The 10,863-nt window shown below is 37.2% G+C and overlaps 2 protein-coding genes across 2 annotated transcripts; one reads left to right on the forward strand and one right to left on the reverse strand.

Annotated features, from left to right (window-relative positions):
* The first annotated feature begins 618 nt into the window (after window positions 1–618).
* LOC115919341 lies at window positions 619–5,331 on the forward strand. The gene is made up of 3 exons (XM_030972852.1): window positions 619–947; window positions 1,867–2,097; window positions 2,999–5,331. Exons 1-3 carry the CDS (start codon window positions 677–679, stop codon window positions 3,418–3,420), a joined length of 924 nt encoding a protein of 307 aa, XP_030828712.1. The 5' UTR covers window positions 619–676; the 3' UTR covers window positions 3,421–5,331.
* A 348-nt stretch (window positions 5,332–5,679) lies between these two features.
* Window positions 5,680–10,834, reverse strand: LOC105444523 (inter-alpha-trypsin inhibitor heavy chain H3). The gene is made up of 4 exons (XM_030972853.1): window positions 10,782–10,834; window positions 10,271–10,384; window positions 9,411–9,818; window positions 5,680–7,657 (listed from the first exon to the last, which is right to left on the reverse strand). The coding sequence occupies exons 1-4, from the start codon at window positions 10,816–10,818 to the stop codon at window positions 7,383–7,385; spliced, it is 834 nt and encodes a 277-aa protein (XP_030828713.1). The 5' UTR covers window positions 10,819–10,834; the 3' UTR covers window positions 5,680–7,382.
* Between the last annotated feature and the right edge of the window lie 29 nt (window positions 10,835–10,863).

Raw genomic sequence — 10,863 nt, forward strand, 5'->3', positions numbered from 1 at the left:
ATTCTTTCGACGTTACCTAACCTTGTCATGATGAGCTCCAGTTACACAACATCCTATCAAACTTGATCAATTTAAAGATAAACTTGAGTTCTGGTAACAAAAGGAAAATGAATTCTCACATAATCAAATAAAACTTACACTGAATGTTCAAGATTACACATAAATGTCATTTGCAAAAAAATTTGGTAGAAAATGTAAAGTGGCTGAGTAATGAACATAGAAAGAAAAGAAAATCAAGGTGTACTTACCCCGACACCATTTTGTGCAGTCCCATATACTTCTTTCTGTGTATAGTGCTTGTTACTTTACCAAGGCTGGGCCACATTTCTTATCATCTTGATGATTCCACAATCTTGCAGTACACACCAATACTTATATGCTAGATGATCAACCTTTTCTGATCGATTCCACACCGTTTCTTTCACAATGCAATCGCATGACCAGTACTCAACTTTATCTTAAAGCTGAAGCAAAATGATTTCGAGATGTAATTTCGTGAAGTAACATCATGATGTCGTTAAAAAACAGAAAAGGAAATAGTGCATAATTATAAACATGGACATTTGAAATAATCATCATCTTTTGTTCCCATCCTCTCTCTTCGATCCTCAAGGGTAATCCAAGCTCCCTGCCTGCACCCATACCTCGCGTGGCAGCGGGACTCGCCCATGGGAACATGCCACACCCATCGCAAGGCATCATCTCCCCAGACACAACCATGGCACCGTATCTTAGCAACCGCCTCATGGAGCTGGCAAATGAACATCACCGATTGGCCAGTCTTGAAATGACGTCACCAACAGGTAGAACAAACGGTCCAAGTGGAGAGGGCGATGGTAATCGAGTTGGTGTTCGAGGTGGTGAACAGAAGGAGAAAACGGAGACAGAGAATGAAGAAGATGAAGGCGTTCAAACGGACGTAGAATCTCCCACCACAGAATATGCAGGTAAAAACCGTCTACTGCTCAGAGGCTGTTTTACAATACGTATTAAAAACAAAGTATACAACCTGTACATAGAAAACCAATAAATTAAATAATATGTAACAATAAAGAAATAATGAATTTCAGAAAAAAATATTTTAAAAAAAATAGAGGAAAAAATGGGGGAATTCAATTCAATTCAATTCTTTTTATTCATCCAAATACACAAGAATACATGGACACTTTTGGTCACACATTGTAAAAATACATAATATATAAATGAGAAACTAAATCGTTGTTTTCATAATCATAGAAGATAGTAGAAGGCCAAAAAAAAAGAAAGATAGAAAAGGTAAATGAATGTTTCAAAGCTCTAGAAAAAGGAAGTTAGATCATATTATCATAACTATAACTTGAACTAGAACTTTTTCTAAAACTGTAATATTTTGGGGAAAACGTTTCCGAGGAACTGTACAATTTATTGATTTATGCTGTTTTTATGAATGCAGGAGTTAAGTTTTAATAGGGGAAAAATAATGATAATAAAGTGAAATATTTTAGTGAACATGTCCATGAAACTCCAAAAGCGTGAGGATACATTTCTGCTAGTGGAGGGGGGGGGGGGGGGGGGTCTGATGCCTTTCGCCCAATATCATCCTTTTTATAGTTCTAAAAACAGGAGCAAAGAGTATAGTATTTTGTGTGGTAATATGTAATTTCGTCATCAAAATATTAAATGTAGATGACACATAAAAATACATTTTATTCGGACAAAACATTGCTTGATATAAGATGACGGGTGACCGAATCAATGATTGGTATTTTCGAAATCCAGGAATCGTACCCGTAGGCCTGGGCACGAGAGTGTTCGTAATCCTATCTAAAATCCAATTGTCACATCGTTTTTATTTTTATTCATGGTTTTGTTTTGTCCGTCTTTTAGGTCGGATGATGCCGAGAATCGAACCAGGTGAACAAGATTTCTTAACGACATCGCCATTCGTACATCCCATGTCACGTCTGATGAAAATGGAACGGTCACGCTCTCGGTCACCGCCTCCATCCCGATCGCCACGATCTCCACGCTCACCACGTTCACCACGATCACCTCGTGAGCTGTTCGGGGGAGATCGTGATGACGCAAGTCAGGAGGAGGAACGAAGAATTATGGAAGGTTTGTATATTTTTTATTCCAGTCTCTGTATTTCCATGAAAACCAATTGAAATATAAGCTTAAACGAATAATTTCATTCCAAAGGACGATTGGGGAATGTCTTTTCGGTGACGTAATGTGGATCCAGTCATTGACGGGGCAACAGCACCCCGGGGGAGGGGGGGGGGCGGCACTGGTCTTAAGCCTCGTTTAGATAATGATGCGGTAAACCGCGACGGTCTTTTTTGTGATGACGTAGTACATCTTATAACATTAACTGAGTGAATACTTAATGGACATTAATTTATCGCGAGCAGTTACCATTCATCTGCAAGTGAAACAAAAAGTGACGATGTGGGTTTTTTTAACGGCGATCTACCGCGTCATATTTGAACGAGATTTTACTGTGTGGAGATGCATAGTTGGCTACGCCACTGGTTTCATAACATACCGTCCGGATCAAGATTCTATGTTCTCCTTGCATACCAAAGAGATCGGTTTGATAGTGGCCCGACATAACTGTTTATCCGGATCAATAGGACTCGGGCTCGGAAGTGAAATAAAACAAATAGGAAGAACTCGGGTTCGCAAATGCACTTTGGTAAATTCACAAAACTGTATTCTGATCAATTATTTCGACATCATTTATTATATTCAAACGACTATCTTTAGGGATGGGGTCAATGCCATCCATGATATTTTCAGCAAACAAGAAATCAAATTTCACGGGTCCCGATTTTGAGTTGTTTCTCCTAATAATATTATAGGTCAAAGTCTGAGAAATGATTTATGGTTATTAACGGGGCATTCTATTAATAATGATCCTACTTTGTTTTATTATCATTATAAACTATTCTTTGTATACAGCATTATTACAAATAGGTCTATCGAACATTTTGTTAATTTCTGCTATCCATTCCAGGTATGCAGCAGATGTCTGCATTTCATCCAAGCGGCAAAGGTTTTCCACATCACCTCATACCGGCCACCTCTCTAGCAGATATATCTCGGGCACCGGTGGCTTCTGCAGCAGCCGCCGCCGCAGCTGCAGCGTCTCGCCTCGCTGCAGCGACGGGGCTCTTCCTTCCCTTCGGAGCATCTGCAAACGGACCGCACAGTCTCGCTCTCTCGGCCGTAGCCGCGTCTGCCGCCGCTGCTGCAGCCGCGGCGTCCCCGAACCGCGGCGGTTTTCTACCGATGGGCAGAAATGACGCAACTGCATCACAACTCCAGCTGGCGCCCTTCCCACTCTTTGTCAATTCAGCCACGGGGTGTTGGACCATGATAAGACCTATGGAATTCACTCAAAACATGATGGATATGAAGACTTCATCTTTTACATGATGGATTGTAACTGGAGGAAAGATCGACAGTCTGGACAAAATTATATAATTTCCTGCAAAGAATGAAAATAAAACGAATAAGTAGAATATATTCATTTAAAGTTTATGATTAATTTTGTATTCAAATTAGAATTCGTCCGCTGATTATTAGATTTACATTAATGTATAACATTCCATTTAATTTTGGAATTTGTTAAGACTTTATTTCAGTTTGTCTCATATAACTACAGAAATGAAGCGAACCTCATAGGTACTAAATGTTTTCACTTATATTATTATGCACTTGTTTTTCTTTAAAAATAGTATGTAATTTTATTACTGGTCAAGTGGTTTCACATTTCATTATAATGATTTCTTTGACATCATCACACCATTAAGAACTTAGTGATAGAGTAGGTTCGTTAATTTAAAACAGGTAGATAATGGAAGCTAATTCCTTTTTTTAAATGAATCTATAGCCCTTTCTTTCAGCAATTATCTTCACGTTATCATATTCGATTTTTCACTTATTTCAAAAATTGATAGACAACGCTTTTAAAAATTGCCTAATAAAAATTTGTCGAAAGTCATTGCGATCATGTCTTTATAGTCGATGAAGAAATTCACAATGTATACTGATTTCTTCAGAATAACACCAACGTCTAAAAACAAACTGTTACATGAATCCATGTTTATTTGTGAAAATGTTTCGTTCATACCCAACGTATTACTTATCAACCTGAATGTGTGTGAGACAACTCACATATTAATGTCGCAATAGGCCGAGGAAGAGAAAAAAGGTCAAGTAAATGCCAAACTTGCTGAACAAATACATTGTGGTCCGTTCAATTTACGTTTCTTGCTCATCGGTGTATTTGGCTACAAATTTAGTCATAATCCCGATTCGTGCTAGCAATCGGATCAAATTTTGGCTACTTTCAAATACCTGCAAATGCCCACTAATACAGAATTGTAAAAAAGGTCACATAATAATATGTAATCCATTGAATCAATTAGCATTCAATATACCTGAAGTAATGTTGAAGTTGTGAATTTGATATCGGGTTGTTTATAAAATAGTCTAGCCGTACGCTTTGCAAAATAGTGTCACCTGCAAAGTTCAAAGGTGACAGGTTGGATAATTTAGTTTTGATTTTAAATAGCATGAAAGATTGCCTGGGAACAAAATAAGGAACAAGTTAATTTAGATCTAAAAGATGGAACGCTGGAATCCACTGAAAACATTAGGATGTTGACTGGTACAGTTGCATCGTAGATGTATCAAGCGCTATATAAACACAGAATCTTGTTATCTATCATTACGTCTGCATGAATGTATCGTTATCCAAGCCGTTAGCATGAGATGATTATAATTTTCGACGCATTTGTTAACTGCAATTTTCGTTAACCACACCAGCAATGCAGAGACCATGGGGGCACCATGGGTAGGGGCAAGTCACACCCCCGGCTAGTTCTAGTCAAATACAATATCAGATATAAAGGTCTTCGTTTGATTTTCTAGCTTGCTCCTTTTCATTTTACGATTGGCCGAGGCTTACTCCTTCTGATCCTGGTGTCATCACTGTGCATATTAATTATTTTTGTTTAATCCATTCTTATAAGAATAAAAACTTATAAGAAATCGACCATAGAACATACAAATTAGTAAATATGTAGGCCTAAATTGATCCAACGAATGATCAACTTTGAATTTGACTTTATGTTTTAGGTTGTACTTCGATCAATATGAAAAATAAAACCTAAAAAATTGCCAGAAACTATGAATTTGCTAACAGAAAACAGATCCAAAGTACTTTCTTTTGCATTTATTGCTTTATTGTAGTGAGAATTTGTAGAATGTCTATCATCTTATATATATTTTGTATTTGGGCATTATTGCTGAATATACAGCAGAATGCACTGTGAATACCACCGTCACTATTTATATTTCTAATCTCTGAATCTGTTCAATAAGATATAAAAAGACTGAGATGCAACTTCAAACATGTTCATGTAGTACTAATGACTTGTTCATCCTTCTGTATGTGTGATTAAAATGAATACTAGGTGCAATAAAGTGCAATATCATATCATAATAACCATTATTTTGTGGAATATACTCCTGTCATTAATTTGTGTCGTGTCATTTACATTTTTATGTAAGCCTCCCCCTCCAAATTCTAAAAATAAATGTTTCTCACGATTGTTTGTAGGGGATAATTCTGAAAATATGGGTAAATTGAAGGCAGAATTAGTCAACAAAAGATGGCGCAGTATAATATTCGATTCAGGACAGCATTACGCATCAATTTATTCGTTCTAAATAATGAAGGGGTTATAAGGTTTCAATTCTGTTTTTCTTTTTTTAACTTTAGTGAAATCAACACATTCATTCAACAATATATTTGTTACATTAATTTTACTGTACATTTCACGATGAAGAGTCGAACATTGTTGAGCCACTACAAATTGATTTAACATTCCGAAAATTAAAATGGAGCTGAATCATTTTTCCCTGTCAGCAAGTTTTTGACCAATTTGACTGCCCTTTGACAAAATTAAGCAACAGTCATCTGAAATTTGTCAAATAATAGGGGGAAAACACCTAAATTAGGCGAAACTCACTGTGAGAATAATTGAGCATTTATGCGGAAAAACATGTCCATGTAGGCATGTACTATTCAGTAGGAAGTACTGGAAAGGTTTCTGTGAATGGGAATGTGTGCGATTTGGCAGTTGCTTGCTTTTGTTTTCTGATTGCTGTTGTCAAATGGAGATGCCATATATTCATAATTGTCGCATCAATGATACCCATCTAGTGACAGGTGATACCCTTACCTGACTCTTGAATCTTGATCTGTCAATGGGCCATTTTCAAATGTAATGCACAAATCTTTCTAGTACCTTGTTACAACTTATTTCATTCCCCCGATCATTGCGAATAATTGTATTTCATAGTCAGAATGCTAATTGCATAAATAACGTGCTGTTAGGTAGGAAAAGCCATAATGTTTGTCCTACCATGAAACAACTAATGTATGCAATTTGAATTCTGACTATTGCAATACATTTATTTGTAACAGGTGAATGAAATAATTCGTATCGAAGCGCTTTAGGCATATGCATAAATTTGGTTACATTACGAAAATGGCCTAGCTGCAACATATGCGACAGACAGACGATCAGTGTAGTCCGACAAAGGTAACCAGAGAAGGAACCGGAAAGATAGAACAGTCGTTTTAAACAAATAGAAAATGATTCAATTGTTATGGGTTCGAAATAATATTTAAAGCATGACTTTATAAATAAATAATCAAATAGATTCTGTAAAATTAAAGCGGATGAATAAACAAATACATAAATTAGTAAACAAATAAAGACAGTTGAATAGACTTCAAGGTCTTTATTCCCGACTGCCAGGCAAAATTCAAAATTTAAACAGTTTCACAGTACTGCTGGGGGTAGTTATCCGGGGGTAGTTGTCCCGGGGTAGGCGTCTTAGAGGGTGGTTATCCGGGGTAGATGTCCAGGGGGTAAGTGTCCGGATACACTCACACGGTACTACACTGCTACAACAACATTTAAAGGTAGTATTACTACTACCGCTACTACTTTCATTACTACTTCTGTTCTTGTGCATGCATGGGCAGCACCCCAGCTGCAATAGATGTAATACAGGTGTAGTAAGAAAGAGGGTTTTTATTTACAAGTAATTAAGTCATCAACATAATAGGCCTACTGCGCTCTTGTATCTTCTCTCGTTCTATAATGCAGATTCTACCATATAAACTATGGGAGGCAAATTATTACACTATGGATACTATTAATTCAATATTTCTTTTGTACATATATATATATATATATATAACTGCAGCACGAACAATAAACACCTCCATAGTAAAGTCTTACTTTCCAAAGGCAAATCAACATGATTTAAAAACAAACAAAAAAGGTTCGAGCTATTTCGAGACAAAAATGAGATGTTTAAGCGGCTGGGCGCGCATTGAGATACGGTAGCTTGTAGTCAGTGTAGTCTCCTTCAATCAGACCCTTGGCATTATCAGCAGCATGCCAGCATTCCTTGTAATCTCGAATAAGGGGAATGTGGCGATTCATGAGAGTCACGGGGACCTGTCGGTCGTCGATCGAGAGAGTCGCGTTCTGATCGGGGGAGCTCAGGGGCAGGGGTTCGTCAAACGGGTCCGTGGCATCGACGACTGGTCTTGACACGAGGACCTCCGTCTTCCGATAAAATTGACCTGGGAACGCAAACAAAATTATTAAGAGATATCGTTCAACTATTTCTGAGAAATAGAAAGTCCTTGAATTTGTGGGTGTTTATGTACATGTATTAGAGTAAGTATCTATAATATCTCATTGCAATTAGATGTACATGTCTAACTCAGTTATAATACACATCTTTTTACTTGTTTTCATTGTATTATCCTTCGATATGAATACTCCCTATTAGGACATGTGAGATTCAATACACGATTTAAAAAAGCTTTAAAAAAAAACACCTCGTATTAAATTATATATGTGAAATAAACTTCCATTAACTGACAAGGAGAAATTAAGAATTCAAGTAACTTGTTTCCGTTTATATTGTCCGACTTTTGCTTTGTGTTCAGTCCAGCGGATTGATCGCAACCTATAAGCTTTAGACGTATGTTCCCTTTAACAATATTCTTCGATTTCAATTCAATTTCAATTTCAATTTATTATCCAATATTAGAAATATGTTTTGCTTACATTTTACAAACGTACAAAGAATCAAAATAAACTTTACATTCATAATATATATCATATACTATGATATAGAAATATATAGAATATTGCTATACAGTAGTTTTCTTACGTCATTATAAACAAAATAAGTGAATTATTTTAAGTGTCGAGTAAACGGGATGGCCCGGAAAAGGTTACAAAAATAACATTAGAGAAATAAGGAAGAACGCAAATTTCAGGTGGCTTTTTGATTGTATTTGCGGATAGAGAAAGGAACCAAGGAATTTAGTTCATTTAACGAAGTCGTTTACCAGAACTCATAAAAACATCATATGGAAATAGTGGATGATTTTCGTTTTTCATAATTTGTTTTACTTCTAGGATTTTTTTGGATTCGCATTGTCTTCCCTGCTTGTTTGGTGATTCTCTGGAGTTTGCTAAAGTCCTTCTTCTTACATCTCCCGTACCAGACAACGCAACTGAATAACATAACACTTTCTATGATGGATTTGTAGAACAAAGTAAGAATAGTCCTATCTACATGAAACGATTTAAGTTTTCTTAAAAAATATATCCTTTGTTGAGCCTTTGAGAGAACGGACTTAAAATAATCAGCCCATGACAATTTGTTGTCAATTACGGTGCCTAGATACTTGAATGACTCGACAATTTCTATATTTTCTTCCTTTATCGTGATAGGCAATAAAACTGAACGTGCGGAAGTTCTGAAATCAAGATCCATTTCTTTTGTTTTGGAAGTATTTAAGTTGATGAAAATGTTGGTTGCACCACTCTTCAAACTTGTTCACCTCGTATCGAGTAAATGTACCAGTATTATTTATATAAATTTGTTTTTTAAAGACATAATTGGTAGTTGTGGTTGATGTTTCATTAGGGGAGGAAAAGTATTATTCGATGTTTGTTTCGGTAATAATATTCAGTGGCGTAGCTACTAGGGGCACTGGACGCAGGGCCCGTATCCCCTCCCTCATCGAATAGTTGGGTTTTTGTTGTAAATAGAGGGAAAAAAGACAGAAAGAATGTGTGATGGGAAAAAGAACGTGACAAAGATAATAAGACCGTTTCCAACATCTTTTCCCTAACCGAAGGCCTTGTTAATAAACATTTTCACGTATATTAGGACCGGTGCCCCCATCCACCTCCTTCCCCGGCATGATGCCAGTGCTCCTTTAAGGCTAGGCCCAAGATACACCATCAGTAATATTGCTGCCCCAAACCATTTAGACTTGTCACGGCGACATTGCGAACAATGGTGAAACTTACCAATGAGGCCATGGACATCTTCAGCAAGACCCTTTCCTTCCTCAACATAGAACCCAAGATGATCAACGCGACGAGACCTGTCGGTCGCCCTTTCTCTCTCGGCAAGGAAGATGTTTCCGTGTTTCACGCGGTGCGCCATGATCACCACCACCACATCATCACCATGAGCGATCACCACTTGATGCTTATTCCTGACATGAACGACGAAGTCACCGACGCGCATTGAGAGGTGGTCGTCCCAGCCGAGCTTGAACGCCTCGTTGTTGACCTCGATGGTGTCGGGTGTCAGAATGAGGTACCGGTCCGTCCCGAGTAGGACACCGATCTTACCGAAGTATGTATTATTCCTACTGGAACCGGGAATCCCGTCGTGTTTCACAGGAATGACATAGGCAGATACTCGCAGATCTGAAGACAATATAACAATATTTTGCTAATGAAGTCACACAAGTATCATTATGCAGTGTGTCTTAAGTCTACTTTTTGTTTTGTTCGTGTGTTTCTTTTTCAATGATAATATATAATGCAATCGTTAGGTATATAATTATTGTTCAATAAAATCTAGGAGACCGATTTGAGTATACAATTGGTAATTATGGAAAAATGCAACACTTGCATTCTATGAAGTATCTCAATATAACTACTTTATCTAACAACAGTGGCGGGTCCAGGATTCACTAGCAGAGGGGGAGGGGTGGGGGGCACAAATCCCACAATTCTGTGACAAGAAAAAAACAAAGGGTCTTATCAAGTATGTGGTGTGCCGTTTTGCCGTTCTCTGATCGGAGGAGGGGAGGGTGTTGCCTCCCGTGCCCCTGGATCAGCTATTGACCATTAATTTTCATTCAATGAATACTTACTGAGCTTGGGATCACTCAAGAGATTGAATACATCACCAGGATCACCATTGATATCAAAACACACCGTCAAACCAGAGTGAAGGATCTCGACCATGAAGTGAGGATCACTGTCGGCTGGTTTTAAACAAATCAGGAGAATGAAACACATAAAATATTAATCCACTATTATTATATTTCAACAGGAATTCAAAAATTACGGATAAGACTTATTTCTTTTTAATGTCTGCTTAGAAGATTATCACGGAAGATATTTCCCCTGAAAAGATTGATCTTCAAATTCCGAAATAGCAAGACTGAGTGGACTTATAATCATTTAGATGATTATAAAACCTCAGGGTAAGGAGCACTATTTTTTTATATTTTTACTCAACATCCTCATAACTATTTAAACGGCAGCGACATGTTGTAGTGATTCAATACATGACAATATTATTTCAGAATAAAGAAGTGTGAAAAATGATCAGAGATTTGGCAAGGAAAATTATACTGATGTTAAGGAAATGTTACTCACCAAAAGATGTCACGTCGGCCGTCGGCGTTAAGAGCATTAGAAAAGAGTGTGAAGCTAAAAATGAGAGAATTTGTAATTTGGA

The sequence above is a fragment of the Strongylocentrotus purpuratus genome, unplaced genomic scaffold, assembly GCF_000002235.5.
Source record: "Strongylocentrotus purpuratus isolate Spur 01 unplaced genomic scaffold, Spur_5.0 spur5_scaffold_6, whole genome shotgun sequence".
Taxonomy (NCBI): domain Eukaryota; kingdom Metazoa; phylum Echinodermata; class Echinoidea; order Camarodonta; family Strongylocentrotidae; genus Strongylocentrotus; species Strongylocentrotus purpuratus.